This window comes from Kwoniella newhampshirensis, chromosome 2 (genome assembly GCF_039105145.1).
Source record: "Kwoniella newhampshirensis strain CBS 13917 chromosome 2, whole genome shotgun sequence".
Classification (NCBI taxonomy): domain Eukaryota; kingdom Fungi; phylum Basidiomycota; class Tremellomycetes; order Tremellales; family Cryptococcaceae; genus Kwoniella; species Kwoniella newhampshirensis.
The window spans coordinates 225,356-238,321 of record NC_089956.1 but is presented as its reverse complement, the minus strand read 5'-3'; the positions used below and the strand labels follow the sequence as shown (position 1 = coordinate 238,321).

The 12,966-nt window shown below is 50.6% G+C and overlaps 4 protein-coding genes across 4 annotated transcripts; all 4 read right to left on the bottom strand.

Annotated features, from left to right (window-relative positions):
* Window positions 1-26: 26 nt before the first annotated feature.
* On the bottom strand, window positions 27-4,083 carry IAR55_000792 (uncharacterized protein; the record flags this gene model as incomplete). Its single annotated transcript, XM_066943925.1, has 9 exons — window positions 27-62; window positions 123-1,066; window positions 1,126-1,276; window positions 1,341-1,600; window positions 1,664-1,873; window positions 1,943-2,088; window positions 2,171-2,757; window positions 2,809-2,895; window positions 2,953-4,083. 9 exons carry the CDS (start codon window positions 4,081-4,083, stop codon window positions 27-29), a joined length of 3,552 nt encoding a protein of 1,183 aa, XP_066805126.1.
* A 612-nt stretch (window positions 4,084-4,695) lies between these two features.
* Window positions 4,696-4,961, bottom strand: IAR55_000791 (uncharacterized protein; the record flags this gene model as incomplete). The annotated part of the gene is made up of 2 exons (XM_066943924.1): window positions 4,696-4,792; window positions 4,849-4,961. The coding sequence occupies 2 exons, from the start codon at window positions 4,959-4,961 to the stop codon at window positions 4,696-4,698; spliced, it is 210 nt and encodes a 69-aa protein (XP_066805125.1).
* A 2,314-nt stretch (window positions 4,962-7,275) lies between these two features.
* Window positions 7,276-8,989, bottom strand: IAR55_000790 (cofilin; the record flags this gene model as incomplete). Its single annotated transcript, XM_066943923.1, has 6 exons — window positions 7,276-7,301; window positions 7,424-7,477; window positions 7,675-7,751; window positions 8,184-8,422; window positions 8,895-8,912; window positions 8,987-8,989. 6 exons carry the CDS (start codon window positions 8,987-8,989, stop codon window positions 7,276-7,278), a joined length of 417 nt encoding a protein of 138 aa, XP_066805124.1.
* A 387-nt stretch (window positions 8,990-9,376) lies between these two features.
* IAR55_000789 (uncharacterized protein) lies at window positions 9,377-12,943 on the bottom strand (the record flags this gene model as incomplete). Its single annotated transcript, XM_066943922.1, has 20 exons — window positions 9,377-9,411; window positions 9,481-9,631; window positions 9,684-9,758; window positions 9,820-9,900; window positions 9,958-10,014; window positions 10,079-10,168; window positions 10,248-10,457; window positions 10,523-10,620; window positions 10,669-10,702; window positions 10,785-11,052; window positions 11,111-11,162; window positions 11,212-11,311; window positions 11,364-11,484; window positions 11,559-11,678; window positions 11,737-11,777; window positions 11,848-11,952; window positions 12,013-12,081; window positions 12,281-12,365; window positions 12,511-12,525; window positions 12,606-12,943. 20 exons carry the CDS (start codon window positions 12,941-12,943, stop codon window positions 9,377-9,379), a joined length of 2,145 nt encoding a protein of 714 aa, XP_066805123.1.
* Between the last annotated feature and the right edge of the window lie 23 nt (window positions 12,944-12,966).

Genomic DNA, 12,966 nt, shown 5'->3' with positions numbered 1-12,966 from the left:
AAATGAACCATCAAAAGAAGTTTTGTTCATTTCGGTAATCTTACTCTCAGATTGGGTCGTAGCTAACGGAAAAACCTCATCAGCTCTGATCGCTCAACAGCCCGACCATGAAACCAACTCACAATCTCCACGAAGAGGGGTCTCAATTCCGCAATCGCCTTAGTCTCAGGCGGAACTAACAATCCCTGTTCTCTCTCTTTCCTCTCTCTTCTCCTCTTCTTTCTCCCGTTCACACCAGGGAGAGTGGTAGCATTGCCTCTTCCAGATGTCGGTGGTTGGGTTTGTGTCTGGTTCGGTCTCGGTGATCTCGATCCCGATCCAGATCCCGAAGGTTGCTGCTGTTTACCCGACGTGACACCTGCTTTGTCTTTTTCGATATCCGGTGATGGTTTTCGCTTGAAATCCAATGATGATCGTATTTTCTCGAAAGATACTCGATGTCCCGAACCATGCGATCCTCTCCTGATTTTCTCTTTATCCTTGTCATTAGCCGCTCCCACACCCAGACTTGCTTGACCCTCTTCCCGTTGCTCTTCTTCTTCCTCTTCTGCTTCATATCCAAATTCTGCGAGCGCTCTTTGCCTCTCTTCTTCCTCCTCTTCCTCTTCGTCATCATCTTCACTTTCTTCATCAGCCAGTTCGCCTGCATCCCCCATCGTGGTCTCTCCAATACTCAGAGTCTGCATCACACTCTCTAGCAGTGCGGCCTCTTCGGTTGAGCCCTCGCCGATTCCACCACCAGGTCCAGCAGCAGATCGGAAGCGACGTCGGATCTTCTCTTCGTGAGCGACCTTCAACTTGTAGTGGTAATTGGCCACTTCGTCTACCTCTCGCATGACCTCGCGACGAGCCTCTTCTCCTGACGGCAGGATGAATTCCAGATCCAGTGGTTGGGGCAGACCACTTCGAGCATAGGTGAGGAAGAGTTCAATCCAACCCATGAGGTTTTCGAATAGACCTTGTCCTTTCGAATGAACGTTGTGTACGAACGAGTAAAACGACTGTTCGTGCCGTTGGACGAGGTCGATGAATGTTTGAACGGTTCGACCGGGATCTTCTTGAGAAACTGTAGACATGCACAAAGTGATCAGCCAAGCTTTGACAAGTAGAACAACCCAGACTCACGCTCCTCAACCTGCTCCACTGTTCTGATCATATCGTTAATGAATGCTTGCATGTCACCGAGGGAATCAGCGATGCTAGCCGCTTTGTAGACTTGCGCAAGAGGCGCATAGAAGATTGTGATAATGTCCTTGAGCAATTCCGCGGTGACTCCCTGCAGATCCAAGCGATTGGCCCCCGTCAGCTGTGACCGAAAGCCTGCAGTCTGCAGAACTCACCTCGAAGATCAACGCCAGCAACCCCTCCTTCTCCCTCTTCCGCATCCACAGCTTCAATAAAATACTCAGATCTTCGTATAACCAAGCATCCTCGCTATCCGGTCCTAAATCATCGTCCGAATCGTCCAACTCTGCTTGAGCATCCTTGTACTCTCTGTACGCTCGGGTGGCCTTGGCTACTCGCTGAAACTGGGGACGGGAGAGAGACGGCACTTCGGGGGACCGAAGAATTACTACCAGTAAATCTACGCCTTCGGAGGCTGCAAAGAAAAAGGTCATGTCAGTCGATTCTCAATGCACAGGAGCAATACCCGACAACTCACCCGCATCTTTCCTGTAATATTCCTGAATCTCAAAGGGCGCATTGGCGTACTGCTCGATCTTCTGGCACAAGACTGGATCATCGATCTTCTCTTGCACTGCCTCTATGTCCTCGGCTAACAGCCTGACATCTTCTGTAAGCGAAGATGAGAACATCCTCTGGATCAGACTTTGTCCACCAAAAGGCCTGGCAAGGAACAAGTCGAGGACACCTGTGAAGAAGAAGAACAGTCAGATCCAGAATGAAACATACTTAAGTACTGGTCGACTTCTCGTCTTACCTCTAATCATAGCCATTGGATTTGAGATCTTGAGAATACCCTTCAAGACAAAGTACGGCATGAGACCGTGTAATCTCTTGAGCGAAGTGAGGGTGTCTGAAGCAGTGTCCGAGGCCACAAAGAGCTGGAAGATCGTCGCTGCGAGTCTGCAAGAGAGCGCAGTCAGTCTCGCCTCATTCCGTGTCCAGATGTTCAACAATGTTTGAGTGATAGAAATAGAAGACGTACGATATTCTTCCCCATTCCAGCACACTAGCTTCGGCTCTCGGAAGGTCCTCTACCTTCTCCACCCGCTTGACGACCTCAAAGACTCCCTTCAGTCCACCCTCCTTGCTGAGCACATCACCTTTGAACTGTGTCAACCCTTCCCTCAGCGCTTCAATCCTCTTCTCTGCTTCCTCTCTGAACCTCTTTCTGCCTTCTTCTCTGACAGCGTCCGCCTCCAACCGTCTTTGGCAATCCAGTGCTTCGGGAGGTGTGAGCACGGTCGGCGCCGAGAGAAGGAACGATCGCAAGATTGGCGAGTTGATCACAAAGGGTAATGACAATATGCTGGTCAAATAAGCTCGAAGGGTAAGACGGTTCTTCTCCCTCGATAAAGGCGTGCTAGTAGGAGCCGAAGCGGCGGAATCAGACGTCGTGGGGGTAGCGGATCCGCTAGGAGTTGCAGGGTTGGGCGATCCAGACCCGTAAATCATACGCATAGGATTGTAAGCGCTGTAACCCGTTGACACCACCGGGGCTGGAGCAGCGGTTACAGTCTTGTCTTTGGGCGGAGGCGGCGGGAGAGGGTAGTCGGGGAAGGCGATGCGGAGCTGTGGCAGGGAAGTCAGCGGTATGCGCCTTTCGCTACGAGCCTTGCTCACCTCCTCAGCCAATCGCTTGAAGTCGCCGTATCGTCTGGACACGAAAACGTCGGACACACCACTTCTCCTTGTTCGAATGATGAATTCCTGTTGTTGCTGGTGGTCAATACTGTCCATTGCATGACTGAAAGACTTCTCACTCACTTCATGACTCTTATTTCTGACTCTCCCCTTTTCGACGACCATCCTGACACCGACCACATTGACCTCGAAAGCGACTGGGAGTTCTGCTCCGGGTCCGCCTTGACCATCAGGTCGTGGTGGACCACCATGTCTTTCCATCCATTTCCTCCTGCGTTCCTGCTGCATTTCCTCCAACCTTCTCAGTTCAGACTGTCCTATCCTGACGACCTCTTCGCCCGAGGTCAACTTGATCCCTACGCCAAACATCAATGCGAGATGTTTCTCCACTTTTGCCCACAACTTCTTCCTTTCTTGAACCTCCTTCTTCTCTTCTTTCGTCATTAGACTTTCCTGCACCTCCCTCTCCTGATCGGTCATGGTAGCATGAGCCGCGATGCCCGTCGTGGTGAGAAACGACGAGAGGAACGGTTGGACCTTGGCCGACCAGAACGTCGTTGGGGCAGAAGCCAAGAACGGAAACGGTAAGAGGAACTGATGGAACATGAATCGCATGAACGGTAAATCTCCCACGCTTCCTTCTGTCCTTGAGATCTCGGAAACTCTCGCCAGAGCCTCCTTCTTGGCTGCTTCGGGGAGGACGAACGGATCGCCCAAGAGACCAAGAGCATTGGCTCCCAGGACGGGATCGGTGATCAAGTTCAATTCGTAAGCCACTTGAAGGTTGACCAGTGTCTTTTTCAGATAATGAGCTCGAAGCGGCGTCAGGATCGTGGGTGGTTGCATGGATGAGGTAGGCAACGTCGAGTGATAAGGATGGAGATGCGCTGAAGATATCTGTGTACCACCTGGAGGGGAAACACTACCAACATAAGGTGACGTCGTCGTCCTACTCGACCGGTCATCGTACTCTTCCCCTTCGTGTGCAGCAGAGGGCGGTGGTGGTGGTGGTGGTGGTCGAGATGGAGGAGGTGGGGTGGGCAATGCCTTGTCGGTCAACGACAGCGTTGACACTCGAGGTGGTGAAGGAGGTGACGTGAATCCTTGAGCGAGCTCAAACGCGTTGGCTGCTCCTACATCTTCTCCGTCTTCCGGGGGTGGAGGCGGTGGTAGAGGTCGATCCGGTTTCATCGACCGTTGACGTCGCGGCGTGTATGGCTGATAAGGGACTTTATGGGGATTGAAGGATGACATCGTGAGAGACGACCTGGGAGTCGATGCGGAATGTCAGTCCAAGTCGGATAGAAACAAGAGTCGCGAAGAAGAAAAGAAACGTGTACGATTGACAGTTGGGTGAAAGAGAGATTGAATGAAATGCGTTGCTGTTCCCGGTCATGACGTACGCAGATACCGAAATACCTGCAACTACTCTTGTCTCGTGTAACGTTACGAGTAAGTTACCTATCCTTGCTTGTTACGGTTCCGGCCTTTGCATCAATCTCAATCCCGTCCCACATCGGTGTCAATGACAATGTCCGCGAGATAGTCTCGTACATCAGCTCGCACAGACAAGTGCATGCATGCAGTCTACTTGATTCCATCCGAGTAATATTAGTGCAAGAGTCTCGAGACACCAGAGTGCGCTTTCCATTGCTCGAATTGACCATGCGCTGCAGATAGTCGTCGACACAGCCCGAGATTGATTCCATTGTATAATTCATGACTGATTCGACGAAAAACACTCTACATATGTTCGATATATACGATCTCAGGAATACTTGACATTAGAACTAGTGTGACAAACAGATAGATGACAGATGATGGTACACTCCTCCTTCGCGCGGAAGCTATGCTATGATTTGCTCTCTATGCCTGCGCAATCTTGCTCGCCACCGTACGTTCTCTTTCCAGCCTTTCCTTGTTCGCTTGGAAAGCTGCGTCTCGACAAGCTTGCATACCGGTACTGTGCTAGTGGTCAGCTTCGTTCGCGGGCCGGGACAGAGAGAGAAGCTGACTCACCAGTTATGCGCTTCAGGAGTACGATGCGCGGAGCAAAATACTCTCTGGCAGTGAGGACAGTCTCCGGCAATTCGAAGAGCGGCGGAAGGACATTGGGTAGGGTTGGCAGTCATCTCTGGTTTAGCCTCGGTTGAACCTTCAGCAGGAGGAGTCGTTGAGTCATCGGGTTTGGGGATGGTGGGAATGTTGTAGACGACTCGGAATTGACATCGTTTCTTGGCTGGCCTGTGAGGTGGATGAGAGAAAGAAAGCGATAGGTAAGCGATAAGCATCATGACGACCACGTTGGAGGAAGTGCAGGAGCGATGGGAGTTGATCATGCTGTACCATGGTATAGACGAGGAGAGACAAAGGAGATCAGACCGAGGTCGAAAGACTCGCATTGACGACAACGACGATGACAAAGCACCCGGTGGCAAGAACAGATAAGGCGATCGAGTAACACTGAAACTCACATGTTGGCTGAAGATTTGAATGTATCGAGAGCTTGTTCAAGTGACGAGCACGAGGATGAATGCGATTGGAGTAGAGTGGTGTAATGTTAGGTCGTGAAAGGTGTGATGTGGATGAATAAAGGTGGTTGTGACAAGATATGGGCGATTAATTGGGTTGCGGTTGAGTGATGTTGTGAATGTCCTTTCCTTTCGTTTCCTTTATATATGTATAATCTAACGATCTAATTGAGACGTATCCGAGTTGGATTGGATTGGTTTAGATTGATTTGGTATTCTCTGAGATACGTGGTGAGTTGATTTGGTGAGTTGATTGATGTAATGCCAGATCGGCTTGGCCTGTAGCTAAACGCTGCGATGGTAGGATGAGATGGAGCGGCGGGAAGAATGAGATAAGACGGATTGATCTCGGATGATGGGTCGTTTGTCTCTCCTGTGTATGTATCCGTGTGTTGTCAGTGAATGATCTCGATCTAGATCAAAGTGGTTAGTGTGTGTATATATATATGCGAGGTGGCGGAAGTGTACGGATCGGTCGAGCTGCTGAATAAGACAGAAGAGTAGTGATGAGATGGGGAGCACAGAGGGGAGACAAGTAAGGTGAAACCCGAGTCGATGCCAACCCATTCTCCACTTGCAATCAACTTAGCGCATGCGTCAGCGTATAGCCCCCTCCACTCCGTAAGCGGTGATCATCATTTCAATCGGATCACAATACACGCGTAAACGTACGGGAAAGGATAAGGGTTTTGCTCAGGGTCGGACCGAGCGGTGTTAGAGTGTTCTCTGTTACGTAACTTTCCCCGAAGCAGAAACGACCTGCAGTGTTCCAGAACACGGGGGATTCTCCCAGTTGGAATGGGTTCGAAGCGGATAAATCTGCCCGAAAGCCTCCTTTCCTTCGGGCTTGTGGATCGAGGTCGGGTCTTCGGGGGAAGAAAGAAAGACACAGAGAGGCAATGCAGATAGATGCTGTTAATCAACCCGTACAGGTGTCACCCAGGTACAAGATACAGAAGCCCGTGCCGTGTCGCGCTGTACCGTTCTTTCTCTGGGAACTTGGAGTCTGTTCGACGGTCCCGCGGATCCTTCCCAACGTAGTCAAATGGCCATTCTGGATGGATGTCAGGTTGTTCTACTGCCCAACAAGTCGTTCGATGAGATGACTTGCGGCTTGAGTTTCAAGGCATCGTGGAAAGCAGGTGACAGTCAGACTTCGCACAGCCGGATCAAGCTACACATGTAATTCCTCGCCAAGTAGCAAAGGCTCTTTCCTCCTGCTTCGCTTCTGCGTCCCTCGTCCCCTGTATCTAGCTAGCTAGAGAGAGAGTCTTTTTTTTTTTTTTTTTGAATTCAGAAACGTAACTCAGCAGTGCGCTGTTCTTAGTAAAACATCACGGACAATTCGTTCAGAGCTTGGGACCTTCTTTCAGCCTTCGCTTTGGACAAATTCACCGCATTCCCGGCGGACAGACGGTGTCCTTGTCCTTCTGCCATCGTCTCCGAGCCTCATAATGCGTCACTCCTGTACTGTCTTACTTTCTAATCCCTTCTGGGATACGCGTCTCACATGGTCTATGACAATTTGCCCATGATCGACTTGCTTCGACTTGTTCGAAGAGATACCCGGTCAGCAGTTCGACAGGTCAGACGATCCGCCTACACCCAACCACATATACCGAGCGATCAGTCTATTTTACCCCTGGGGTAGTGTCTCATGGACCCAACAATCTTATTTGCATGCCCTGTCCTTGCTTCCACTCGATACCATCCCTGGACAAAATTGAAAGGTATAGAGAGAAAGCTTCGGATCTGTATTTTCGAGCGATTTCTAGAACGAAATGGGAAAGACAGGAAAGAAGAGAAGAGGAGAGAGCTACGACATTGGCAAGCCATATTAGCGTGAGGCGGCCCGCATACTTGCGCCGACACTGATACTCACGGGAACACTTAAAGACTTGGATCGATCTGACATTTACCTTCGGAGCGCCTTGTCCATGACTATCGAAGGGAATGTGCAAAGACAGCGATACACGAGGGAAATTATGAAGAACAAGAAGTACACAAGACAGCGGCAAGGTCAGCAAAATGGCCTTGTCGGGAAAAGGAGGCCCGCCGCTCACCTGCTTCCTTGGTGATCTCCGAGTACTCAGTGGCCTGGATCTCGATGGCGATGCCTGTTGTTGAAGAAGGAGATATGATATGCGTGGAGCGTAAGTGATGTGGAGTGTTGTCGAGTAGATGGACGAGTTGTTATCGTTTCAATATAGTGCAGTGCGAAAGGAGAAAGGAAAAGAACAAGAGACACGAGGTGGGAGTGAGAGAATATACGATGAGCGAACCCCTCTTGCCACCCATGTCACGGACAACTCACCCTCGAGTCGTCGTCGAAGAGCATCCTTGGAAGAAGCGAAGACCATCTTGTTCCGGACGTTGGCGTCGTCGGGAGACCTAAGAGAGGAAGGGGCGTTAGTCGATTGGTGACAGCGCCTGAGCTTCCTCCGATTGAGATCGCAACATTTCGCGGGGTGAACTCCTCAGAAGCTAGTAGTAGACTGCGAGACCACGTAACGGCACATCCGCCCAAACGGCTGATCTCCCATCCCCCTTTCCATCCCCAATCGCATGTTCTTCTTCTTAGCGAGCGCAACGCCAATCAACCCATCTAAAAACGACATTCGCTCTGTAATCCCCCCTTGCCTTGAATCCTTCTCGGGTGCAATGTCCATTCTGCCCTACTGACCCAAGCTCCCCAAGCTCATGCACCCCACACTCCCCATCACCAAGAATAGCCGCGCCGCCCAGAATTCCAAATCAGACAACAAAAGAGAACAGAACACGATGACAGAAGGCCGGAGACACAAGAGAGAAGATCCAACCCACCACATGACAAAAGTCAACTTATTCCTCACACCCTCTCCGCCTGGCAACTCAAACTCAAAGTCATACACGGCCCACCTACACTCCTTCTCCGGCAGCTCTGCAACAAACTTGTCGAAATCCTTATCCTCGGAAGTCTTGAGGACGACGATGGATCGTTTGTCGTCGGACAGGCCGTAGATGACGTAGGATAGCTTCTTGCCGGTTTTGAGCTCTTGGAACTTCTCGAGACATTCTTGGGACTAGGCGAGCATCAGCGAGTGTACGACATAGTTGAATGAATGGGTGGGAGGAGCGGCGGATTGATCGCGCGAGCGAGGACGAAATAGAGTGAGGCTGGCTAACGACGCGATGGAGCAGACTGGAGCGAAGCGGGGACGTAAAGACTGGTGCATGATTGTGTGGCCGGTGAGGGCTCAACGGATTGAAGCGCCACGGCGGGAGAGGGGAGACAAGGTGACATGCGACATGGGGCGTAGAAAGTGAAGGGGTAGTAAACGGGGCACAAGAGGGGTTATCGAACTCCATGGCAAGGGTGAGGTCACAAGCGCAACAGGAGTCAGGAGACGATTGATCAATCCTCGATCTCCTCCACACTTCATCCACCATCTTCACGCTGTCATACACAGATAGAATGATTCAACCCAGCCCAACCCAACCCCACCCCGACCCACACTCTGAGCTCAAGGAAGAAGGTCCAAACATGACACATACAGGTTGAACACCGGACGACTGTATCATTGACAACCGTCAGCATCACATCCAAGTAAGTACCAAACAACGCCAGGCCAGCCCGAAGTACTCACCATCTTGACTGTTTACTGATCTACTTTATTGAACTCTAAGGGATAAGAGGCGAATGCGATGCTGTACAATAGCTATCTGTATCCGTATCAACATACCAATGCGGTGACGATGAGGGGGGCGTGATGCAATGCGTTGCGTGGCGCGTGGGTGGTGGCATCCAGCTCAGATATCGGAGTTGAGCAGTGTGGCACTTCCGTCTACCGCTGTCTCACTGCAGATCCCGTAGAATACAAACATGAGTAACCATACAAACATGAGTCATCTTGATGCATGATGGAAATCAACGAGACATAGGAACACATCATGCACATGAACTAATCATATAATCGTGACAATCTACTACTGCTTCGTACACAAGGTCGTTACATGGCTTGGGAGCAGCGCGCCCTTCAAGACGCAAAGGAGTCTTGGAGGAACAGGTGATCTACGGGGTGGTAAGCATCATCAGCACTTATCCCTCACTATCCTCCTCGACTGAGGACACGGCACTCACAGTCAAAAGCCCTCTGTGTTCCTGACAGAGGACGCTCTTGTCCTTCCTCTGCAGGCGCGGGATCGGTCTCCGCCGGCATGCTTTCTTCCAAGAATCGTACCGTCTCCTTAGACAGCTGCGCATACTCGAAGTCCAGGTCGGTGATGTATGGCTACTCGCGGGTCAGCATCATCTACAGATCATCCACTCATAGGCGAGCTCACCTTGTCCCCGGCTACACCCCTGAACGCTTCTCTCAATTGCTCAGGCGATGAGGCATCGTCCTTCGTCAAGTCGACCTGGGATAATGTTGTCCTGTAAATGACTCGGCTATATGTACCCTCGTCGAGAAGAACTCACCAGGAGATCCAGCCATGCTTCATATGTCACCGCCCCAAACTTGCTCTCCAATTCAGTGAAAATCGCTCCAATTTCTTCCTCCTACACATAGCCCTGTCAGTCCAGCCTAATCCTACCACGTCATGTATGAAAACTTACCGCATATACGATACCCAAACTCGCCAGAGCGGAGTGCATCTCCCATACCCCAAGCGTCTACGTTGTGACGTCAGCTGATGTCATCTGCGGATCTGCAGAACAAAACCTCAGCTGTACTCACATTCGTCTCTTCCCATGCGAAATGCTTGAACGTGGCTTCGAACTCCTCCAGCTTGGCGGGAGTGACATTGGTGTGCTTGACTGAGACCATCTATGGGCCTCAGACTCGTTAGCCGACGATCGTACGCTACGAAAGCAGACTACATGCTCTTTTAGCGAACCTGACTAACCTGATTATCCACAAACGCGATCTTCTTCTTGACGCCCCCTTCTGCTAGTTCCAGCTCATATTCCAGATCATCAAACGTCAAGACCGTATAATCATTCTCCTCAACTTTGGCTTCTGAACAGCTGTCGTTGACGGCTGCGATCTCCGTGTTGAGCACATTTCGTAAGGATGGAATGGTATCTGATAACGTTGACAAGGTTTGTTTTTGCTCCTACGATGCCATATATGCAGTTTCAGTACGCTGCCAATGATACGGATCTAGTACTGTGGACTCACGGGGAGAGGACCGCGTAAAGCCCCGATAGCCTGCTCGATCTGCTGTAATCTCATCACAAAGTTTTCCGCCGCCCGAGCAAAGTTCTTCCTCAAGGCCTCTTTGATACTGCCCGAATCAGCCACCTTTCTCGTCGACTGCTACTCACTCTCTGATCCTTGCATTGATCGCTCTACTTCTAGCTGTCTCATTGACGAGAAATTCAGCCCAATGTCCTTCCAAGTCCTACTGGTATCAGCTCAGTCCATCATCATGGTGACTCACCTCGAGTCGCAAGCCATCTCGAGGCTCCCAAGGACGCAGCGCATACGTTTTGACCTTAGTCTGGATATTGCTATACAGCGCTGCGAGTTCTTGACGTTCTTTAACCCATCCTCTTTTACTCGTTTTCTTGTAATCATTGAATCGGTTTAGATGGGCGATGGCGTCAGGATATGTCGTAGGTTGTGGAGCTGTTGACCAAGAGCGCCGTGTGGTTTCCAGCGCCTCAATCAGGAGAGACAGCCGTCGCTCGAAGTCGTTCTTGTTTGTCCTGGAGTGAAGGGAGTATCAGCTAAGCATATGCGCTAGAAGATGCAGCGCCAGCGCACCAAAGACCCTGCATGAGCTCCGCAAACTTTTCAACTCTTCTGGCCCCTGTTTCTGCTTTATCTACAATATGTCAGCTGCGCGTTTAGCGATTTGGACTCACCTTCGCTCGAAAACTTGTGGAAGAACTCTGCTACATAGGTCATAACCGATCTCTCGTCCGGTACCTCTACGTCGCAAAGATCCTCGACTTCAAGCAGACGCTGCCGGCCAGCTGTGGTTAGCTCTCGAGCTTAGCGAAAATTGTCAACTCACAGGTATACCCAGTTTCTCCTCTGCGACCTTGAAGGCTAGCTCTGTATTGGCTCGCTTGTCGTCCTTATTCAGGGCATGATAGTCGAGCAGCTCGGGACGATGTCGATGGATCAACGCGCATCTGAGCCAAAATAATTCAATCAGATTCGTTAGCTTGAAAGAGCACTTGGACAGAGACAGAAGGGCATGGCTCACAAGGCCAAGCCGTCCGCAAAACTCTTCTTGAAGTTCTGGACGTCCACCTCTGGGCTATATGGTGCGGTCTTCCGCTGACACCATAACAACAATCCGTCTTTGGCAGATAGACCTTCTTCCCTGTACCAATAGGTGGAGTCAGCACTGTCTTCTGGCACAGACTGCGCTACCGACATACGTGATAGTAGCTATTGTAAACCTCAGAATGAGAGTCCATATCTGCGATGAGTCATGATCAGCCACATTATGTCGAAGTGTTCCTCGATCAAAGCATTGATCGACGACATACCATCCCCAGGATGAGCTTCAGATTCCCATCAACAATATCTTCCGGCCCGATATTTGTCAACTTGATCCCTTTATCTCTGATGAAATTGAGTGCTTTGGCTGCATTCTGTGAAGGGAAAGGTCTGGTCAGCTACATTCCTACTCTCAGAGTGCACGATTAGCTGACCTCTGCTTTCTGTACTCTCATTGTTGGTTTCTTGACGTAGCGTCCTAACGATTCTTCTGACATGATCTCCTATACTCACGACGTCCTGTCAGCTACTTTGTCGGCACAATCAGCGACTGGCAGCGGACTAACCAGTAGCTAGGCAACGAGGAGAACTTGTCAGCACAGAGTTACGTTGACGGCATCTTAATCTGAAGTAAAAGTGGTCCAGCGCCATGTAAAGGGGAAGCGAGGTTGGGGGAGTCATCAGCATGAAGACATGACTCACTTGTATCAGCTTGACACCATTCGAGAAGTCTAGTACGAGATCCGTCATCGGTTCCAGCCCTTGACTCTCAAGCTGCTTATTCAGCCTGTGAGTGGATAAGAAGCATCAGCAACTGGCAGGTTCTTTCTCAGTCTCATCGATCATGTTGACGACCGAAAGTGAGTCAAATACAGGCGGTAGAATGGGATGGAGACAAGATATAATATATGAGGGAGTTGAACGCAACCCACCATTTACAGAACGTCCTGAAAGATCCCCAACACTCAATCAGATCAGCTTCTCTCCCCTCTTCCCCAGCCCAGCAGAGGGCAAAGGAGCAACACACCTAGCTTGTATATCCGCCCACTCATATTCCACCGCACCTCCTCCTATTCCTCCAGCACTACCAACTCCTCCTCCTCCTCCTCCTCCTCCTCCTCCTGTTGCAGGACTCAGTGCTCCATTGCCTATTCCCAAAGACGGTTTAGGACTACCCAATATCCCTCCTCCTCCGAGTGAGAACGAGACAGAAGCAGATCCTAATGACTTGGCACGACCGTGACCTCTTCGGTCTACCCCTGAAGTGGAAGTGGATTTGGTAGGTGTTCCATAGAGTGAACCCGAAGTGGATGTAGACGAAGCGTGTTGTGAACCTCTACGTTCCATTATTATTGGTGAGAGCATTTTCGGGCTCGGAGAGCTGTTCA